This window comes from Electrona antarctica (assembly GCF_951216825.1).
Source record: "Electrona antarctica genome assembly, chromosome: 12".
NCBI lineage: Eukaryota > Metazoa > Chordata > Actinopteri > Myctophiformes > Myctophidae > Electrona > Electrona antarctica.
This window is the reverse complement of record NC_136793.1, coordinates 39,066,871-39,090,453: the sequence shown is the minus strand read 5'-3', so window position 1 is coordinate 39,090,453 and position 23,583 is coordinate 39,066,871. Positions and strand designations below refer to the sequence as shown.

Below are 23,583 nucleotides of genomic sequence, written 5' to 3'. Positions count from 1 at the left end.
AAAAATAGCAGACCTACAAGCTCGTAGCGCGCCACTCAGTGGCGCGCTATGAGCTTGTAGATCTGCTATTTTTCAATAGCTAAATTATAACAATGTTTAAAGCACCAAAAGGGGTTCCCGCCCAAAATGGGTTAACTGTCCTTTTGCGCAGATCACGCAAACCTCAGCAAAAAGAAAAGGACAATATCGATGGCCTCCAACGGTATGCAGCTTTATGTTGTCATGGATGATGCAGGATTTCTTCAGCATATGATAAAAGTACTTGAGCCGTGTGCTATAATACAGTAATACAGACACTCACACTTCAGCAACACAGTAATTAAGAGATAGGCTAAATACTGTAGCTGTTACTACAGAATAGATAGAAGGACCTTCATATACAGTACCTCAGGTGTATAATAACACTATGTGTATAGTGTATATATTTACGCAACGCATACACAATGACAAAACCAACGATGAACCCGTAAATGCCTCTATACATGGACTAGCAAAAACACCCCAAATTATGAATAACTAATGGATTATACACTGAAATGAAACCCTTTCAATTGCTCAATTGTACAATACTTCAATTGTTGTTGTTTTTCTTCTTTGTAATTATTTGTTCGGCCCAAGATATTGTGTTTATTGTCAAGATTTGTCACGATCCGAGTTGGCTTTGTCCGAGGCTTACAGATCTTTAAATTAATACTTTTTGAAAAGTCTATGGGAAAAATGCATGGGACATTCTTTTTCGGGTCTGTCGTCATCATGAAAGCGGGCGGGACTGCGACACTCTATACCGCCCCTGCTTCTCTGATTCTCCGGCTGATCTCCTTCTACATTATGTCAAGTTGCCATCTCTCTCTCATTTCGAAAAACATGAAAGACATACTCTTTTTCATGTCCCCTACTTTCATAATACCATACTTGAGTATGCATTGTGTTTTATGCAAATTTCCAAATTTCCAAAATAAAGCCTTAAATCTGAACTATTATTTTTTTCATAATACCAGAGAGGAAATACCAGAGAGGATTTCTATACTGTAATTATAGATACAAACTGGTACAATAGGAATGAAGCAGTACCTTTGGCAGAACTGAATTTCACATAATAACCACAATAAAGAATTCTGCAGGGATATTAGGACTTATGCTAAGCATCGGCCGATTGTTAGTGTGGCAAATTATTGTCGCTGATTTGATAGTTCCTCTGTTGATCTACGTTTATGACATGCATCGGTTCCCTTGTGTGTCTAGTTTAGTGCCTGCAGGGAACATGCTTTTTGTAATTAAGTTATTTTATTAAACTTATTTTGTATGCATTTACTGTAATTAAATATCTGTACAAAATATAATCTATCAGCTCACTCCGATTCTAAACCCTATGATTCAACCCCTTTATGCAATGTTACCAATGCACTTTATGCCTAATGAATAAATATACATAAGAAATGAGAAAGAAACGGAGAAAACAGAAAAGGTCACTAGCTCCCTTTAAATCAGAAGAGCTGGCATAGCAACCAATGAATCATAGGTCGCTGCGCTTAATCTTAAAATATCGGGGTGCGTACACTTTTCCGACATGTCAATAGTCCGACATGCGGGAAACGACCGGATTAAGGTTGGCGAACATGCGTTAAGGTTGGCGACCGGATTAAGAACATGCGCTGCTCCGTGCTTGCGGTTATGGTTAGGGTTTGAGGTAGATTGTCGTTGTCGGACCACTCAACAAGCTGTTGAGGAAGGCCAGTATTATTGTTATTCTAGAGCAGGGGTTCTCAACCTTTTTGTCTGGGGATCCCCGCAAATGCTTTGGCCTGAAAAGGTTGAGAACCACTGGTCTAGAAAAGCAGTGGTAACCAAGTGGATCAATCTTCAAGGCCATCACATTCAATCACAAACAGGTTTGTGTGTATATACTGTAGTACCGAAGTCCTGACGTCACTTGTTCATCCTCTGGGTCATGGAAGTTTTGTCATCTTAAAATCTTAAAATCGGTCCAAAAATAAACAATATTGTCGATACTGTCGGGGAGGTGGTTCTGTATTGTTTACGATAGTCAGTGTGAGGGGCCAAGCAGTCAAAGCATAAGGTAACACAGGTTTTCAAACTCAAGGTTTGTTTAATTTTAAAAAGTAACAAATTATTACAAAAACAAAACAAGTCATATGGTCATTAAGAGGTCAGCAGAACATGAATGAAAATGAAATTAAAATAACGTAATAATAACACAACAGGAAGTGAACTCAACTAACAGACAATGACACATGCGGGAGACGTATAGTGGTGGACCAAACCAATAAAGGGGAGGACAGCACTCTGAATTTAGTAAAATCAACCACACATTTCCTAATCCCCCCATCAATCAAGCCTCTTGGTATGGTAATCTGCATAAAGCTGGCTCCACCCTCAACACCATCTTTTGCCCTTCCAGGAACAAAGAGCAAAGCATTAGTCAGTGCATATTCTCAATAAACATTTACTAACCTAACTGGTTGTGTTTTGTGTATTAATATTACTGCAAATGCCAATACTAGAAGGGTAGAATGAATGCAAATGTGAGTGTGAGTTTGAAGAGTCTTATCTGATTGATTGATTGATTGATTGATCAGTCAGACAGACACTTAGTCCAAATGGATATCACCAAAAAAAAAGTCCTTTCGGTCCTGGGTATTCAATTCATAATCATGACATGAAACATAAACACAAATATATTGTAATATCGTGTAACTGTAATATATGTACAGGTTGGGGGAAAAAAGGAGGGGGTTATATTAAAGAGGTGGGACGTAGTCACTTGACTAAGGGAGGAGCAATCATTGCATCTCCCTTTGGCCTGATCTCAATGTGAGGCTGTGCACATGCCTTCAGTCAGTCACTCATACATGTATTTAATACAATCTGTTTCTGGCCAAACTTTAACAAATTTGGCGGAAGTAACATCAGCGTCTTCTCGCAGTCAGTTGATTCTTCATTTCAATACGAGTCAAACCTACAGGATAATTTTGTTTATTTTGGAACACAGTTCTTATTTGACGCAATTAGAAAAAAATCTATGGGAGTTCAGAATGGGGGAAAAAAAACACGACCCAGGTAGGATGTGTAAAATAATGTCAGACTTCAGTGCTCTATAGGAAGAGGAGCATGGTGTGGGAGACTTCCATTTCAAACGCCATGGCTGAAACCTTTTTGAAACTGTGAGCCTGATCAGATCTCGGTAAAAAGTGTATTAGCCCAAAGGCTATCAGAATCATAGACTGGATCAGAATGCACAATGGTGCATCCCCCCCTGGGAATGTTTTGCATAACATATGAGGGGGTGGGGGGGGGGAGTAAAAGTGTGTGTCTGCAAGTGAATATACTGTAGGTTATTCCTGTAGCTATTGATGTATGTTTTATTTCACACTAGTTTACTCTTTGCTGCTGTTAACACCCTGGATTTGGATTAATATGTTATCCTATTCTATCATGTCTTGAAATATGAACTCCTTCTATCTCACTGAATATCATGTTTAATGGCATGTATCTTAGGATGGCTTTAAATCAAGCTGAGCACACACTTCCCCCTACCTTTAAACAAACACATGGTCATCTCATAGAAGCACATCATACAGTACGCCAAGATAAACATCCCTGTGATCTCAGCACCTGTGTACTCCATTCAACATGGTGTCTGAGGACGCTTTGCTATCTGCCCTACCTTTGTCCTCTACCTTCAGAGTGCTCAGCCGCACATCGCCTTTGAGATTACAACTCCAATTTTTATTTACTTACCCCCTCTAGAATAATGGAATTACCTTGTGACTCATCTTGAATTGGGGAAAGCTTCTCAAACATAGAAACTATCAAATAATGGGATCTAGCTGCATTCACAACCATGCCCTGAGACCATCATGCCCCTAGAGTGATGAAAATAGATCCTCTTTAGTAATTCTGCCTTTCACTGGATTCGCCGTGAACATGTGAGCTGTCCGTCGCACGACGCAGAAGGGTGGAGATTTCATTTTGACATGCTATGCTGTAGCTTCCATGTATGAGCTTCAAGGATACACGTGTCAACTCAACATGATGCCACATGTGTGCCTCTGCGACCAAAATGCTATGGGATGTACACTGCATGTGCATACGAGCACCGCCATACACACATATAGGAGCGTGTGAGAGACAAGCCTTTGTGGAACAGCTAAGCCTCCATCGCCTATAGCCATTTTCAAGCGCATTAATGATTTTACAGATCTGACGCCATCCAGTCAGCTATGCATTCTGCCTTCTTTGACTATACTGTATCGGCAAGACTATACAGGAGCATACCGGTATGTTAGAATTGCCCAATCCCCAGCCGCCACCATAAAAAAAAGAATGCAAAGATGGTAGAGGTACGGAATAATAATAATTGATATTCTGTATATTATTATACAGGATACCACTTCCACTATGGTGCCTTTTTGAAGTTGACTACCTCTGTGATGTAGAGGCATGAAAAAGGTTTATCCTGTGTCGAGCTAAGATTTCATACTACCGCTAAATGCATTTGCTCTTTGTGTGATACCACTGTAAAGGCACCATAAATATGTGTCATCGTTTTTCACTGTTTTTGGAAACATGCCTGGGTTCTGTGTGCTCTGTGAAGCACACACTCACCGTGTAAGCCGTTGCATCCTCCCCCGCTTTCCTAGACGGATGGAAACCATACTAGAGCTACAGCCAGTCAACCGCAGTGAGCTAGAGTTTCACTTTAGCTAAAAAATATAGATATTTCCCAGCTCTCGAGGACAGAAGGAAATCTCCTTGATGCAGAGTTTAAAACAATAGCACAGTTGACATCGGCCAGGATAAATATAGATAGCACAGATACACTCAACATCCATGATTTATTGGAACCAGTGTTGAAAACTGTTAAGTCTTGTTTGACAAATATTGTGTATATGAAGTGAACCCATTTAGACCAGGAACCTATAATATTATGTAACCCCTTTTGGGGCTGTTGTTGCTATGTACAGTATATAGCAACATATATGTTTTGTAATTTTTTAATAAAATGAGTTTTTCAGGTCAGGATTTAGAATCGGTCTCATGTCTAAATGGGTTAAAAAAAGATTCAAAAACGGATTAAGAATAAAAACGATAATCCTTAATGATTGAGAGGAACTTTGTTGAGTTTTCTTTCTTTCTTTCTTTCTTTCTTTCTTTCTTTCTTTCTTTCTTTCTTTCTTTCTTTCTTTCTTTCTTTCTTTCTTTCTTTCTTCATTCTATGACTCACTCTAAATCAAAGCCAAAGCTCAATAGGTCACAAAGTAGCTGAGCAATTTGCCCACCATTCAAGTCATCAAGGAGCCGCTCTCTGAACCACGTATTTCATTATAAGCCTCGCCGTGACGAGAGAAGCTCTCTTATCTGCAGCACACACTCAGTGGGTAGTCGCTTCTGGCTACACTGCTAATCAGTAATCATGAATAAAGCGGCGGATTGCAATAGGCCTACAGCAGAATTTAGGGAAGAAGAAAAAAAAAAACGAAACAATATAAATGTATTTGCATTTATCTAGCTCCCCATCCATGCACCTGTGAACAGTTGGTCTCTCATTACAATCACTGCCATTCGTTTAATGCTATTCATTTCAACCAACAGAGAGAGAGTGTGACAATGTGAGAGAGAGAGAGAGAGAGAGAGAGAGAGAGAGAGAGAGAGAACAGCTAAAATGGACGAGCACATGTCACAGCCATCGATGTGTGTGTGCGTGTGTGCATGCACATGTGTGTCTGTGTGGGTGGCGGAGGAGATAAATTGCACACATTTAGTTGATGCAATATCACATTAACCATAAGCAATGATCTCATATCCTCGTATTAAGGCAAAGCCGATCTTGGAAATGAGACTCCACTGTCACTCCACTGCTGCACTGCTCGTTACCCCCTCATGAACTAAAATGGTTGTGGAATTTGCTGCATTGCACACCAGAAAAGTTACCATAATAGGGATTCACGTGTCAAAAATCCTATTATCGAGTTCTGGCCAAACATGATTAGGACTGGTCCAAATTGACTGGCCAGCCATGCTCAAATCATGAACATGCTTAATTGCCGAACACTGACTCAGACTTGATGGTCGGATCGGCGGTGTGGCTAAACACGCACGCACCAACGCACGCATGTTAACATGTAGACCTATTTGACAGTGCATAAACATAATTGACATGACATTAACGAGCGTCAACGAGCACCAGCCGACCGCGCGCACACACACTACAATACCTGTATATTAGCCCTAAAAAAAGGGTTCCACAAGGGGGCGCCCTTCGGGCCGCATTTGGCCCGCAGTTGAATATAGGCCTGCTGCTGTAGTATATCGCACGCACGCACGCATGCACGCATGCACGCACGCACGCACGCACGCACGCACGCACGCACGCACGCACGCACGCACGCACGCACACAAACACAAACACACACACACACACAGATCACTATGGTGCAAACCTATAGTGCCGAAATACACTTACGCACGCACGCACGCGCACACACAAACACACACACACACACACACACACACACACACACACACACACACACACACACACACACACACACACACACACACACACACACACAGAGATCACTATGGTGCAAACCTATAGTGCCGAAATACACTTATGATTGATGGTCTTTAGGGTTTCATTGGACATCCTTTTCCTGTCACAACAACTCACTGTCTCTCTCCCTCTGCCTCGTGTCTCTCTCTCACCCTCAATTGAAGGCATGCACATACACAGCATGTGTCACGATGTATCTTTGTGTGTTGGAGCGCGTACCCATGTGCATCATAGTGAACTGTGCGAGGAATTATACAACCACTGTTGGACCAAACAGTTTATAACTCTAAATAAAAGAATGTCAAAGATATCCCCTCTACGTTTAACCAGATCTTGAGAGAAACATTTCCTTATGAACGGGCCTCTACTATTGCTCACTCCTTCATAATTGTGCTATGGCGGTACGTCTACTGTGAATATATAACAGTTGTTACTGACGGATTGGAAGAATTCAGGGAGTGTCTTCCTTTTCCTACTGGCAGCTCAAAATGTTTGGCGCTGATAGGTCTGATTCAGCTCTGGACTCGCATGAGTGAGTGCACGCACGCACGCACGCACGCACGCACGCACGCACGCACGCATGCATGCACAAACACACACACTCACTGACAGGGCTGAAACATAATCCTTTGGATGCCGGAGATAAACAATACGATAGAAGACAAATAAATCATAAACAATCTATCAAATATCAATGAGTATTCAACTCAGTCAAAGACTTAAGGGAGAATTCCGGACCAATAGCCTTTTCTTATCTTAATCTGATGTTATATCCAAGAACAAGTGGTACAGGTGAAAAATGACATAACTCCCTCCTCTTTTTTTAATGACATCTGTCTTTCATAATGACTAGATACGCTCCAGTGTTTTGTCCTGTGGCTGCCGTAAAATGGTGATCTGCCATTAAAACCCAACCGTTTTTGGATATTATAACATCAGATTAAGGTAAGAAAAGAGTTGGTCCGGAATCCTCCTTTAACCCTTATTTATTCATTTGTGCCCAAACATTCTAATATAATTTATAAGAAAAACATATGTGATACATAAGCTCATGGGTTAAAATCTGTTTCGCAACCTGAGTAAAATTTCAGAGCGGTTCTTATACTATCACTTTGATACCGTTACACATTGACATTACTATATAATCAAGCCAAAATTTATTTAAATAATCTTCAAAATAGGAGTATATGGCCTCATGCATAATGTGCTGCAGAACCATGCACTCAGCAACGAAAGTATCTTATTTTCAACTGAAAAACATTGTGAGCCAGGCCTCTCCCAAGCTTAATTTGTGATAGTGTGTGGGTTTCCTATTACTTACTGTACATAACTGCATATCTGTATCTCTGTATAACACCTTAAAAACTGACAGTGCTTCACTGCTTGGGCACCAAATTATGCGAGAAGTGGGAGCCTCTCATAGAAAACTGAAGCAGTTGTAAAGTGCACTGTACAGTATGATGAAATTATGTCTGTATTAACAGCAATGCAAATCAACAATTCTACTGCAAATGCAACAAACGACCATAGGAATATAGCGACTGCAACACATTCACACAGTAAAATCATCAGGAGAAAATTCACAAAGGCATTGCACAGCTTTTGCGCCCACTAAACCTACGCAAAAATATAGAAACTGTGTAATTCTCAAAGAACCCGCAAAATGTGAAATGCAACACTAATTACGCTGGCAAGCAAGTAGTGTCTCTGTGCTCCAGTGCTATTTGCACATACCGTATTTAAATTAGCTAATAATTAGCCACACATTTGGCACAACGTCAGCCTATTTCTAGGAAAATGAGCAAAACAATTTCCAATTCACAAACAACAGCGCTAATAGCCACATGCAGTGGAAGCTATTAGGTCACCACCAGCTACCACTAGAGAGGTAGTGGTAACTGAAGCAAATTCATAAGGGTTGTTTCACCCAAACTTTCACAAAATGAGGCCAAACTGCACTCTTCATGGGCATGTTTCTAACCGCATGTCATTAGCACAACATCTTTTGTGAATCGGATCTTTAGATGGGGGAAATTTATATGCAATTCATGATTCTATTAGCGAGCACAATCCATTATTTGTGCATTTGCACCTCAGAGTTAATATGAGAGTGTACACTTTCATATGTTAAATTAAGTTTGGGGATTTTACTGTACTCACCCACGCGCACGCATGCACGCACAGATGCACGCACGCACGCACATTTAGAAAGTATCAAGTTATTAAATATGCCATTTATTTTGTCATATCTACCCTGTGCTGTGCAACTTTTGTTGAGCCTATAGCCATTGGCCTGGTTTCCCAAACCAGGTGTAGAACATGCTCAGATGCCCTCTAGGCCGCACAAAGAAGCCTGAACATAGACATTCCGTGCATAGATGTGCCACGCAATGGTAGGCATCAGGCCTCAGGTCTCAGGTCTACCTCAGGCCTCAGGACTGTCCAGCAGTCCAAATAATATTTGGACTGATGGACAGCTGACTGTAGGCTCTCACAGAGCACACAGAACCCAGGCATGTTTCCTTTACTATTTTTTTTAAGAGTAAAGAGAGCCTACTGTCAGCTGTCCAGCAGTCCAAATATTATTAAATTCAGCCAATGAAATACACCATACCTCTTACACCATGTGTCCTTTGGGAAACCGAGCCATTGTTTGTTTGTTTGATTGATTGATTGATTGATTGATTGATTGATTGATTGATTCATTCATTCATTCATTCATTGGCCTTTGCAGTCTTGTTTCCATTTAGGCCATTAACTGCGATCAAGTCCTTGCGGTCTTGTTTCCATTTAGACCTCATGCTGAAATGTTCTAATGTTTAATGACAAATTCACCATTAAATAGTTCATCACAATTGTATTTCTGTGACAATTAATCATCAAATAAAAATGTCACAATCGTGACAGCACTGCATAATGAATACTTTTACTTTTGGTACTTTAAGCACATTTTGATGCCGATACTATATACTCGTGAGTCGTAACTATATTGCAGTATTGGTACTTTTACCTAAGTAAAACATGCGAGTACGTTTTTTCCACCGCTGACTGTGTGTACAAGGTCATTCAGGATGGCTCAGGACCATGAAGAGCCTGAGGCCTCATCCATCTCACTTATCACTGCATGTGCCATACAGTGAATAATCCTATAATGATAAATAGGTTGACTTCCTTGCTGTAACAAAGGGACGTGGTAGATACCACTAGTGAATCTATTTCAATAAGGGCAGCCATACAACTTGCACATGTTGGGACAGTTGTATATTACGAAAGGGCAACATGATGCATTTTATATCTGTAGATTCTGCAAACACAGGAGCTGCCCCATATTATACGTGCATGCATACAGATAATGTACTGTATGCACACACACACACACACACACACACACACACACACACACACACACACACACACACACACACACACAGGAAAAGGAGGATGTATTCATCCATATTGAGGCAACAGGGGTGCACTCGCACGTGTGTGTGTGTGTGTGTGTGTGTGTGTGTGTGTGTGTGTGTGTGTGTGTGTGTGTGTGTGTGTGTGTGTGTGTGTGTGTGTGTGTGTGTGTGTGTGTGTGTGTGTGTGTGTGTGTGTGTGTGTGTGTGTTGTGTGTGTGTGTGTGTGCATGGCAGAGAGGCAAAGATGTACTTCCGTTTTCCGAACAAAGAGCAGATGGGGGAACAGATGAGGGAACCATCGGGGTATCAATTACCATCAGCAGCACCAGCGCATGATGCTTGGGCCAATAATGCAATCCTCTCTCGGTGTTGCTGCCTGTTTGCTGCCTGGCTTTGCTTGATTCTGCTGTTTCCACTGAGCCTATCACATACCCCACAGCACAGACAGGCGAGGATCAAGGCACATGGCGCATACAAGCATGCCCTTTAACAAAGGGTGTCAAAGTTCATGGTGTTATGACTGACCTGCTCGGCTGCACAGCGGACGCCAGGTTTGAACTTGGCCGTGTGCCCGTTTGGCTAATATTAGGCCCCAAAAGGTCACGGTTAACAGTGATTGTAGAAGCTGTTTGATTTGCTTTCTCCTTGCTCTCCCTGCCCTCCCCCCTCTTCTTTTTCTTTTTCTCTTCCTGAAAACAACAAAGATGATGGAGCTTGCACAAAACCTCATTTCAACCATGTGCACTTCTTTACACCTGTAAACGTGATGTGAAACCACAGTCTAGGCTCCTGCGTTCATTCAAAAATAGTTACCAAATGCCCAATGCCGTTTCCTTTTTGTTTTTACTGACAAGGTATTAAATAAATTCATCAATCAAAACATGAAAATTATATACAAATGTTCAAGTCAGTGATGTTAGAACCATTGCAACTTTTAATTAATCAATATTGAGCAATTGCATGGCATTTTTCTAAATCAAAATGAACAATTTTTTTTTTGACATTTTGAAACCGTTTGTTTGGCACGATAATACTGATCTAATGTGGTCTCAGGTGTGTGTTTGTAAATGGTGCATTTATATAGCGCCTTTATCCAAGGCGCTTTACATAGATTGTGCATTACATTCACCCATTCACACACCAATGGCGGCGGAAACCATGCAAGGCACCAACCAGCACATCAGGAGCAATTAGGGGTTCAGTGTCTTGCTCAAGGACACTTCGACACTAACTCTGAGGGAGCCCAGGTTCGAACTGGCGACCTTGCTGTTACCATCCGGAAACTCTACCCCTGAGCCACCGCCGCCCCGTTATTTGTTATATAACAGTTTACAATGGCTTTGAACACCGCTCAAATCAAGGACCAGAACTATCTGTTTTATAATTTACATTTTGTTGGCATTTGTGCTGGCATGTGTACGCCTGGCATTCCTGTACCTTCATGTACTGTACTATAGCCTACTTATTTTTTTTTTATATTCTCATCACATGTTATAAAGTGCTGAAATCTTTGGCGAAATCTTTTTGGCAATCCCTTCCCCCTTGCTTCATACGCATAGCAGTAAACAATTTATAAGCCAACAAACGTTTAACTATAAGACGCCCCCATTGCACGTACACACCACACCACGCACAATCAATGCACAACCCCATCTGCCTTCCACCGCCAGGCAGCTTCCTGCTCCATCTTCAAATGCAGACAGGTTTTGGGTGACAGGCTCAAATTAGGTGCCAATTACACACATTTGAGCAACTTGTTTTGGTGGCAACACCTAAGTGGCAGCCCAGACATTGGGCTGAGACCCCCAGAAGTAATTTCATAACATGCCAGAAAGCCTGAAAGCCAGGAATCACAGAGGAAAAACAATGTAATAAAAGCATGTTTGTTTCTCCCCCTTCCCCAGTCTCACACTTTCGCTCTGTCTAATTATTTCCCACACATAAGATGCAATGTTTTTCTTTCTCAGTGGTCTACAGTATATTGCTGGACAGGACGTGCCATTAAACAAGATGTCTTTTCGCCCAGTCCGACCCATTGGCCATTATTCACAGATTAGAAAGGGAGGTGTAGAGGGTGATCGAGGGGGAGAGAGTTTATTAGCTTGTTCATAATAGGGGTCATTCTGTTGAAAAGTGCTGCCTCAGGTAGAATTTACCAGGGAATATATTCACCACCAGGCCTGGCGCTACATCAAAACGCTTAGGCAAGACAACACAGTGCATATTTCACAGTTATTCATTAATGATGACATGTGCTGCGTTTGAAAACATGAAAATCCCCACAGTCAACAGCCAAGGTAAGGAGTGGTTGTGGAAAAAAAGGTGAAACCCAGTGTTGTAAAACACACGACCTTTCTCTTACCAGACAGAGTTGAATTCGACGTGCGCATCAAAGAAACCCACGACGGGGGCAGTGGCCGCGTTCCAGCCGTGAATCCGTGCTCGAATCAGACCCTCTCTCTTGCTGTTCCTCACAATCTTCACCAGGCCTGGGTAGCGCTTGTTCACATACTGGTCCAGATTAAACTTCAGCTCAACTGTAATGCAGAAAACAATACAATAGAATAAAATCTCCACTGCAAAAATGAGAAATGAAAGAGACGCTCTTTAATATTGCGAGCAATTGAGAGGTTCTATCATTTTGAAACACTCAATAGAATTAACAGATTTTTTACACTGGGGGAGGGGTACGTGATCAAGGAGTTTATTGTCATTCCATACAAGTACAGAACGAAATGATGCTTGTGGTGTAGACTTCTGCATCAGAGCTCTGGCTTGCCCTGACTTTGGCTTTGAAGCAGACATCAGTCAGTGGGGGGAAAAAATGCAGCACAATCCCTGTGCCAGCGACATAGAAAAACCTGTCATTGGAAGGATCATCTGTCAATAGATTGTGTGTGTGCGTGTGTGTATGTGTGTGTGTGCGTGCGTGCGTGCGTGCGTGCGTGCGTGCGTGCGTGCGTGCGTGCGTGCGTGCGTGCGTGCGTGCGTGCGTGCACGTCTGACCGAGGGTCTTTACTCTTTACTCTTTTTAGCTATAACAGCTCAGAGGAGGGAATGTTTGGCATCAATGGCATGACACCGCCATTGGGCAACCAGTGAGTCATGAGAGGGCGGCCTCTGTCAGTCCAATGCGTGATTTATGCTCGCTGTGCATCGTGTCACACAATCTACAAGCTCGACTTGCAGATCAGCACGTGGCAGCTTATGTAGATCTGCTTTACTGTCGCGCAACTAGCATTGCCTCAATTATACATGGTTCTTCATTGTGTCGTGTACCAAAAATAGTAGATCTGCATACTCACAACACGCCACACTGCAACACATTGGGAGCTTGTAGATCTGCTATGTTTGGTGTGTATAACAACCGTTAAAACCCTTAAAAAGCAGATGTAGGCCTATCTCTCTGCTGGGCTGCTGTTTACATTTCTATTGAGGTACTACTGTGGGTATGCTGACAGGATAGGTGTAGTTGCTGTGATGCCTGCATGTTATGAAGGCTATATCAGAAGAATTGTAGCCACGTAATTAACCGGAATGTATTTAGGAATCAAAATAAATTTGCATATCCCTCTGAGAGGCACAGGATGGTCTCTCTAACCAAAAAGCCCTGTGGCTACTGAAATATGATGAAAGCCAAGAGTGCAGCAATTGCTGGGCTTTGCTGAGAAACCGTAAAAATAAGGACACTCTTTGATATTCAGCAAACAAATAGTTGGCAGTACTACTGCAGAGTTACAGACCACGAAGGATATGAATTACTAACTACAATGCCCCATACCCCCCCCCCCCCCCCCCCCCCCAAAATAAAATAACACGCACGCACGCACGCACGCACGCACGCACGCACGCACGCACGCACGCACGCACGCACGCACGCACGCACGCACGCACGCACGCACGCACGCACACACACACACACACACACACACACACACACACACACACACACACACACACACACACACACACACACACACACACACACACACACACACACACACACACACACACACACAGACTAACAATCAAATGGAAGATTATGGATGCCTTGTGGAGTGAAACTGGCAGGATTCATGCATGGGGGAGCGGAGAGAGAGAGAGAGAGAGAGAGAGAGAGAGGGGGGGGGGGGGGGGGGGTGACATGCAATATTTGACCTTGTAATCAGAAATTCACAAATTAAATCCCCAGTGTTTCCTATTTAAATGCCCTAAGGCAAGACACTGTGTGAATCCCTACATTGCTGTAAGTAATTCACCATGCAAATCTGACAGAAACAATATGTAGGAAGCCATGTGTGCAAGAGGACTATGCACATTTACACAGTTCTGTATAAACCATAATGAAGCAAATAACGATGATAATCTTTGTCTTCACATATGTTGTGATAATCATATGTTGAAACAGGTCGGAAACCCATTGAATCAATAAATCACACCGACGAGTCGACTGACACTGGAGAACGTGTCGGTTTGACTCTGCCCGAAGCGAGTAATGGGATGCGCATGCAATATTCATAGAAAACTAAATTGAGTTCATTGTTTAAAATCAAAATGCCTGACATTCCATCATCCCCATGCGTAAACAAAATAGTCTCAAAATATCTAGCAAAAGCTATCCTCTAAATCGCAATGCCATAAATGAGAGATTTGTAATCGTCTGTATGAGTGCTAAGACCTTGACGATGAAGAGATAATTGGCTGTCATGACAGGTCAGGGAGGGTGCTCATACAAAGGGGAGGTCTAACACACCTATAATTGCAGCACCATTCAGCCTACATGTCAATTGAAACGCACACGCTAATGACATAAGGATGTAAGGTTTCTTTGGCAACAGTGCAGAGATTGTTAGATGCAATCTTTTTTTAGGAGACCTTAAGCATGATATATACTGAACGATGGTGCCCACCTGCAGCAGGTGGGCAAGCTCACAACTCACGCTGCATTTGTACAGTAACAGTAACAGAAACATGTTCTAGCAATCATTATAATGTATCATAACATCTTCCCAATGATATGGTAATAGGGGAAATCCTACACATACTGTAGAGTTTTTAATAAGATTTTAATATACAATGTTTACAGTAATTCAGCTCCATTTGAAATTAATATTACAAGCTGGGATCTCTGCTGGGCTTCGGTTTATACCCTGTTTTCATTATGTGAACCATTAGGTTATCAAGTTGATAGCGGTATTTGCAAGAATCGAATTCTGCGAGGCTCATTAAGCCTTCCCCTTTTTGCTTGCTAATACTGGAACAACAATGAACCCGCAGTTATCCTGTGTGATAGACAGAGAGCTAAAGCTTATCAACAGGGAGCGTGAATCTAACTCAACGCCGGCAGAGACGATCTAATAAATAAACCCCTTAGCCACCAATAAATATCACAGGCTGCCCCGGAAAAGGATATGTGTCATGGCGACAAGGCAAACATGATTCCAACAGTGTGATTCATTATGCCTGAGAAGGAGCTCGGCTAGTTCCTTCAAGTCATATCGTGGAGCCCTTGTTTAAACAAGAGGGGACAGGTGAGAAGCGTCCGGAAAAGGTCAAGCGATCCAGCAGCCTGCATGTTAATAATTATTGTCTAATGTCAGAGCAAAGCAACACCGCTCCCTCAGCAACAAACTCACACATCTGCACGCATTAACATCAGCCAATACAATGAGTAAGGGCAACATCATACAGCAGTATTCTGAAGTGAAGGATATAGAAGAATGCCACCCTTTTTAGTTCTAAAACGTGTTCCCAATGCTTTTATTTATTTCCCATAGAGGTTAAAGGAGAATTCCATACTAAAAGGCTTTCTTACCTTTCTTTGTAGTTGTTACGTCCCCACCAAAGAGGTCCAGGTGTTATTTTGTGCAAAAGCTCCTTATTGGCTATTTCCCCTACCATAAGCCCTAAATGAATTGCATTGAATGGGAATTGAATGGGGCTATGGGGTGTTGTGCTAATTCGCTTATTTCCATCGCTCAAAAGTATAATTTTTTTGTATATATCCTCTCTTCATAATGTAAATAATATCCCAAGCGGCACACTTTACTACTTATTTCGATGGAAATAAGCGAATTAGCACAACACCCCATAGCCCCATTCAATTCCCATTCAATGCAATGCAATTCATTGAGGGCTTATGGTAGGGGAAATAGCCAATAAGCAGTTTTTGCACAAAAAAACACCTGGACCTCTTTGGTGGGGACGTAACGACTACAAAGAAAGGTAAGAAAGCCTTCTAGCATGGAATTCTCCTTTAACATAAATAATGGAAAATCATTAATCTATGGTTAGCATTACCCCATTGGAAAAAAATGAATGAAAAAAACACAGCACAGCTCGGAGTGGATTTTAACCATACTTTCACAACGTGGCACGTGAGCAGCTATTATTGAAAATCACACCCGTGTGAAGTGAGGGGCGCTAATATGTGTGAAGTGAGGGGCGCTAATATGGGGCGCTAATATATTAAAGTCTAACTCATGTTGCTAGATTAGGTGATGTAATGGTGATATAAAACAAACGGTGACAAAACAAACATTAAATTCTCTTTATTGTTAATGGCATTTAATGTTTGTGTTAGGGACAAGATGACGTAAATTTTCCCTTCATTGTCAATGGCGTTTTTAAAACAAACATTGAACTAAGAACTAAAAACAAACATTAAACCTGTATATAGGGGGGGCTAGCGCCCCTAAAAAATCACACCCGTGTGAAGTGAGGTGTGCTCTTATCATCGTACATCATCATGCATCATCTCATACTGGCCAATCAGAATGCCTGTTGTCACACATTTACGTCATATTTGGCGGACATTTGACCTAATTTCTCATTTCATTGTCAATGGCAAATATTGAGACGTGTGGGGTCAAAAGCTGCCCTCAAAAATCACACCTGTGTGAAGTGAGGGGCGCTTTTACCATCATACGTCATCATACATCATCTCATTCTCAACCAATGGCACATCCCCCACCCAATCACGCCTGCCAATCACACTTTGAGACAGTCCTCATTCTCATCTTCAATGTTTGTGTTTACATACTTTTGTCTTCAATGTTTGTGTTTACACAATGTTTGTGTTTACACACTTTAGTCTTCAAAGTTTGTGTTTACACAAACACTCAAAGCTGGACATAGGAGGGGCCGCCCCCCCCCCAAATCTTGAATAGAGCTTAAGTGGTTAATAAAGATGCATGCAGTACCTGAGAATTATTTGCTTCACAGGGTGTTTGGTATGCAAATCTAATGCTGGTGAAAGTGCATATAAGTGAGCTAGTCGTTAATCATCGGGGTAATTTGGTGATAATATCATTTGGGGTTTCACGATTCATGGCTAACACCTGGAACACACTGGAAGCATCAGCGTTGCTGCAATTTATCGTACGACTAAGTACATATGGCTCAAGTAGTTAATGCTAAGTAAAATAGAATGAGAAAAATATAGCTGCAAGCAGCGATAAGGCGGGACCAAGAAAGAAGACAACACGCAATAAGAACAATATGCACAATTAAGACTGACGAGCATAGTTGTCAGGACCCGGATTTGAACACACAACCTTGTGGTCCGTATGCAAGAGCTCTACTGACTGAGCTACACAGAGACAATCAGTTACTACATTTTAAACAGTAACATTCAGTGTTTTGGTAGTATGTGTGTCCTGATTTTGGGCATGTCATTATCCATTTCTACAGTGTGTTTGTTGTTCATGTTTTCACATACAAACTTCTCTTCAACCGGGATTTCAGGTAATGGTCCATAGATTGTGTGTAGGGTGTTTCACGCAAATTGCTCAAAAATCCAGGCAGAGCATTTTTTAAACTGCGGAAAATCTGAGGGCAGAGCTTACTTGTCAAAGTGACAGATGTGTTCCCCATGAGTCAAGGAACATGTGGAAACAAGTGCCACCACTTTTGGCCAAATGAGGCATGAGTTATGCCTGTTCAAAGGTTTCATTTTCAAAGAATTGCCATAGCGCCCCCCTTTGACCTATTGGAGTAAGACTGCTTTCAGTGCTATTTGGCATGACCCTCTACCATACTGTACAGTTGCAGCATATGATACTGCATGTATGTATTAGGGACAAAAGAAGAATTTTCACAAACCAGCAATTTTCATTGGCTCATAAAAACTTCAGTTTTCGTGCATTTTGATCAAAGATTCTGGGAGGAGATACATTTTAACTGTTTTACATATAATTAAAAATGGCGGGTGATCTAAAGGTCAGAGGTCAAAAGTCAGAACACGAAAGTTGTTCGGCATGAGGAGACACATATGTGTATCAAAGTGTCATTGCCAACGGTCAAACGGTTCATGAGCTATGCACGTTCAAAGTTTGCATTTTCAATTGAGTGCTACAGCGCCACCATTTGGCCAATGGTCATGGGCTTCGCATAGTCACCATTTGGCATGGCCCTCTACCAGATTACAGTGTTTCGCGAAAACCGACTGCACGGTTCAGCCAGAACAGCTATTTTTGGCGGAAGGAGAAGAAGAAGAAGGAGAAGAGAAAAAAACACAAGAACAATAAGTGACCAAACACACTTTGTGACTTCTTGGTCCCTTAAATATATATTTTACAGAATACAAATATAAAATACAGAAGGCACAGTTATACACGCATGGCAGCAACAATGCTAAGTAAATAAAATTGAGCAAACAATGCATACTGTAGATTTGGTTCAGGTCGCCTTAAAACATATTGATGAAAGAGCGGTCACGATTACAAATTTAAGTTGACGATTAATTATCACACAAATAATTGTGATTAACGATTTAATTGTGAACTTTGGAAAATATGAATACAATTTTAATTTCAGTTTGCCTTTATGCTTCTTAATTAGAAATTGCACAGGGCAGGCAGATATGACAAATAACTTAAATATACAAAGAAATGACTGACATTTAATAATGTTATATACAAGAAAACATAACAAAATAGCGGAAATAGCTGATCTACAAGCTTACAACACATCACGAAGTGGCGCTTTGTACGTTTGTAGAACTTCTTTTTTATTTGGGCATTCTTCAACATGGAAACAATAATGGAAAATAATTGATGATGACACTGTAGCCCCCCATGTACTCTCACGTCCCATTAATCATCATTGTTCACCTCTTTATACCAACCTTGGATGGGAGGAGGCCTGCCAGGGAGCGGGTTGGAGCAGCATTATTAGGGGAGGCGTTCAGCTGCCATTTTCGCCTGCTCGTTGGTTTTAAATGGCTGGCAATTTAAGAGCCTCAAAGGGGAGAGTGGTTGGTGGGCCAATGTTGACTCTTGCTCAGTCCTCTTTCAGTATGTTATTTATGCGCTCTTTGTCTACTGGCAGCCTGAGGGAGGCAGGGGCCAGTGCTCCATGCCAAGTAATGGAGGGGCCAAGTGTTATCTGGAATCTTGCTCATACTGTAGTCCCATGCCTCTCCAAACAGTCAGGCTGTTTGGACGAGGATGCTAGCTAGCATTGTCAACAGCCATGGGCCCCGCAGGTGTGGAGGCAAACTCAAACCGTCTTTGCCTACATCACCATGGAGACTGTTGTAGGCAGGCACCAGTAGGGGCAAAGGACAAGAAGAAGAATCTCCTCTTCCCTTTGTCTTTTTTCCCCCAGCTATTTTTACATTAAGAGCATGCCCCTAGGGGCTCTCTATATCCTTTCACTTCCCTGTCTTAGCTCTCTCTCAACAGTTAATGCACATGCACGCACACACGCACGCACGCACGCGCACGCGCACACGCACACAGAGATACACACACACACATGCATGCACGCACACACAGACACACACGCATGCACGCACACACAGAGACACACGCACACACAGAGACACACGCACACACACACACACACACACTCACACTCACACACACACACACACACACACACACACACACACACACACACACACACACACACACCATTACACACTCGTACACACTCGTACACATTTGTGCTCAAACCACAATACTGTACTACCTGTAGGTGGATCAAGGCTTCATAGATACTGACTTTATTGGCAGCTTTGGAAATCTGCCAAACGCATCATGTGAAGCTGTGTATGATGCCTTTCATGAAAAACTACATTATGATTGAATAGAGAGAACTTGTGAAGGAAAAGGTTGCTGGTTCAAATCAATGTACACAGATATGCCATTCCAACACATCAGGCTTTCCTGTACTATTCCATTTTCTTCTGGAAATACATGTTTTCCCAAAGTTCTTTTCACTGTTTAGCTTTGCTAATTCTTCTCTTTTGTCCCTTTTCGACACTTCTTTTCATTGTAAAAAAAGAATCTGAATATCTTTTACATAACAGCCAGAAGCTGATATGGGGGAGATAGTGGGGGAGTGTGTAAATTGTTTGTGGGTTTTTGGCATTTTTTTGTGGTCGTTTGTGGTCTTTTGCGGTCATTTGACTTTTTTGGCCTATTCGCGGCCGCCTACTACATATTGTGGTGGTTGGTCATGATTGTGTGGTTGTCTGAGGAAGAGCATTGCGCTCGAAACGTCACAGTCAATTTTTTGTGCAAATAAAGGCACTTCACGACGATCGGAGCCCACAGTGTGCGAGTATTTTCTTGTCTTTATCTGTGTGGTGGCCCGCCACACAATAATGCATATAGGGGAAACACTGCATAACAACACCTTTGCAAATGCTCTCCTTGTGCACTGGCAATGTTCTGACAATTTACTAACAATTCACTGTCTTGCCAATGGCATGACGTGTGAAATTCTCAAATGGCACATCTTTAGCAAAGATGTGCCATAGCAAAGATGCTACGCACTCCCTAAATGCACACACGCACACGGCACACACACATCTGGATTCAGAGATAAGAACTTTTAGAATTATATTTGTGCCAATCAGCTTCAATTCAGCATTTGTTTTAAAAACGTAAAGGTTCTTGACGTTATTTGAACATTATGATACAATATGATAGCGTAATGGTATAAAACTTACAAATATTTTGCTCAAAACTTTCATGTCTGTTTTAAAAGCATCCTACTGCTCTCTGTATCTTGTTTAATTCAGAGAATCCTTCTTTTTTATTTTATTTATTTTATTTATTTATTTTATTTTATCCAACGACAGCGTCCCCAGCGGGAATCGAACCCAGGGCCTTCTAGCTGTGAGGCGACAGCACTACCGACTGTGCCACCCAGATAATCCTTCTAACATCATATGCAATACAAACAGGTTATCAGAACACTACTCCAGCAGTCCTTACAGTATTTGTTGGAAGTTTGTTTGTCCTGTGCAGAAAATAACACTCCCATTTGGCACAAAAGTAAAAACTGCTATAGCCACTTGCCCAAATGTGCCCGATGTGATGCCGGTCGGTTATGGCCGTTTTTAGCCCAAGGAGTGTTTTTCATGCAAAACTAATGCTTGGAATGGATTCAGAATCATGAAAACCCCCTAGTTTGACACGTCACATGCTACTTAAAGCATAATTACATTTTGAACATTTTGCTATACTGTAGGTTGTCAAAGTATCCGTTTTGTCCGACAGCAATGATATGTATTCCGATTATGAATTGAAGATGTCTCTTACCACTGTCACTATTGTCATCCACCAGGATGATCTCCTTGAGGAGGTGGGCAGGAGTGTGGTTGACCACGCTGTGAACAGAGCGAAGGATGACTGACAGAGCCTCGTTCACAAAGATGAAGACCACAGAGATCTGCGGCAGGTCCTCCGGATACGTCAACTGTTTACATCTGTGAGGATTGAGATTAAGAAATGAATATTAGGCACTTCAACTACATATACAGTACTTCACTGACTGGGGCTCCCCCAAAACACTATACATGGTCCCCTACTTTTTCCCCTCCAAACAAAATTGTGATGTTTTCGGAAAATAGCTGATCTGTGAGCTTGTAGATCTGTCATTGTCGCTGAATGTTTGCTTATTTTTGCTGAATGTTGGCCTATTTATGATACACCCAGAATAGGGTCACTAGGGTTTATTTGGTTAGGGACAGCAGTACAGTAGATCAGTACCTTGTTCCTTCAGTTAGGAAAAAAAACCAATACCACTTAGTGCAATGAGGCATATGGTTGAAATGAAAAGCAGGCCATAATATCTGCAGTGGGGAAGTCGTTTTGCAGACACTGCCTTACTGCAGCTCTGCAGCAAGTTGTGTGAACACATCTTACATTACTTTGAAAATAAATTGATGAGGACATCCACAAAATTAAGCCAACTTATGAAAGTGAAATCATTCAAATTCTAAAAATATGAGAGAACAAAATCATTTGCATTTATACACGATGAGAGAAGGGCACATAAATCACACATGAAAAAAATAAATGGTATTCCAGCTCAATGTGGGTAGCTTTTGAATTTTTGATTTAATGTGTCCAACATCATTTTGTTTCACGGAAACAAAGCCCTCAGGGCAAAAGCACGTACAGCACTCTCCTAAGATTTAGTTTGAAGACCCACTTCCATTTCATAAATAAGCAATAGCTCCCAGTCCTTTTTCTTCTTCTTCTTCTTTCTCCCCAATTTAGTCATTGCCAATTCCCCCATAGGCCATAGTCCCTGTTACTGCCGTGCCAACACATGCTGTACTATATTGGTTTTTGGGAGGGTGTAGAGACAACCACGTCTCCTCTGATATACATGGAGTCGGCTTATTTTCACCTTACAGTGAGTAGTTTCACCAGGAGGAACATGCTATCCCTCCCAATTCTGCTCCCTTGCTGAACATGCAACCCAACCAACCTGTATCAGGTGCTAGTGCAGCGACAGAGGTCACCCTCCCCTGCCAGATTCTCACCCGCAAAAGTAGCCAATTGTGTTTGTTGTGTTTTGTTGAGTGCCCAGCCAAGCACCATGGAGGAATCAAACACCAATGTCCACCATAGTGGGAAGGAGCTTTACCCCTGGCCTGCACTACCCGGATGCCCCAGCTCCCAGCCTTGGCTGCACTGTGACTCTTGGAAGATGGGAGAACTGTGTGTTATCACACCACATACAGTATGTGACATACTGTACATACACTTTCACAAAAGTTCCTTTGCAGGAAGTAAGTAGTAGGTACTAAAGAGTAAAAATGGTAAATGGTGCATTTATATAGCACTTATCCAAAGTGCTTTACATACATTCACCCATTCACACACACATTCAGCAACCTGCTCATCAGGAGCAATTAGGGGTCCAGTGTCTTGCTCAAGGACACTTCGACACTAACTCTGGAGTAGAATGCTTAATTTCTCATTGAGGCATATGTTTTAAAATTACACCATCAGTTCTCTTTTTGTAAATCACAAGCTTTCTTCTGAAAAGCTCAGTACATGTACATGCATTTATCTTGGGGACACTGTTACGGGGGTATATTGATATGCATGGTTGAGTAAGAACATACTGTACCAATGCATGGTATGGGGATAGTACTTCACATTGCAGTATCAGAGAGTATAATCAATCTTTGCATAAACTATGTGGAGATTATGTATTATGATATGATCAGTATGCATTTAGAGGGCTCTGATCAGGGATCTTAAAGCTCATTCTCAATAGATTAATCACACGAAGATTGAAGTTTAATTGGATAAATAAACGCGCACGCACGCACGCACGCACGCACGCACGCAC

At 41.8% G+C, this 23,583-nt stretch overlaps 1 protein-coding gene across 1 annotated transcript in view; it reads right to left on the bottom strand.

Annotated features, from left to right (window-relative positions):
* Nucleotides 1-23,583, bottom strand: part of galnt9 (polypeptide N-acetylgalactosaminyltransferase 9) — a gene marked incomplete at its 5' end in the record, with an annotated part of 114,033 nt that overhangs the window by 62,610 nt on the left and 27,840 nt on the right. The window contains 2 exons of the mRNA XM_079516512.1: nucleotides 12,341-12,515; nucleotides 21,534-21,700. Of these exons, the coding sequence (XP_079372638.1) occupies nucleotides 12,341-12,515; nucleotides 21,534-21,700 (342 nt within the window). The remainder of the gene's footprint in view (nucleotides 1-12,340; nucleotides 12,516-21,533; nucleotides 21,701-23,583) is intronic.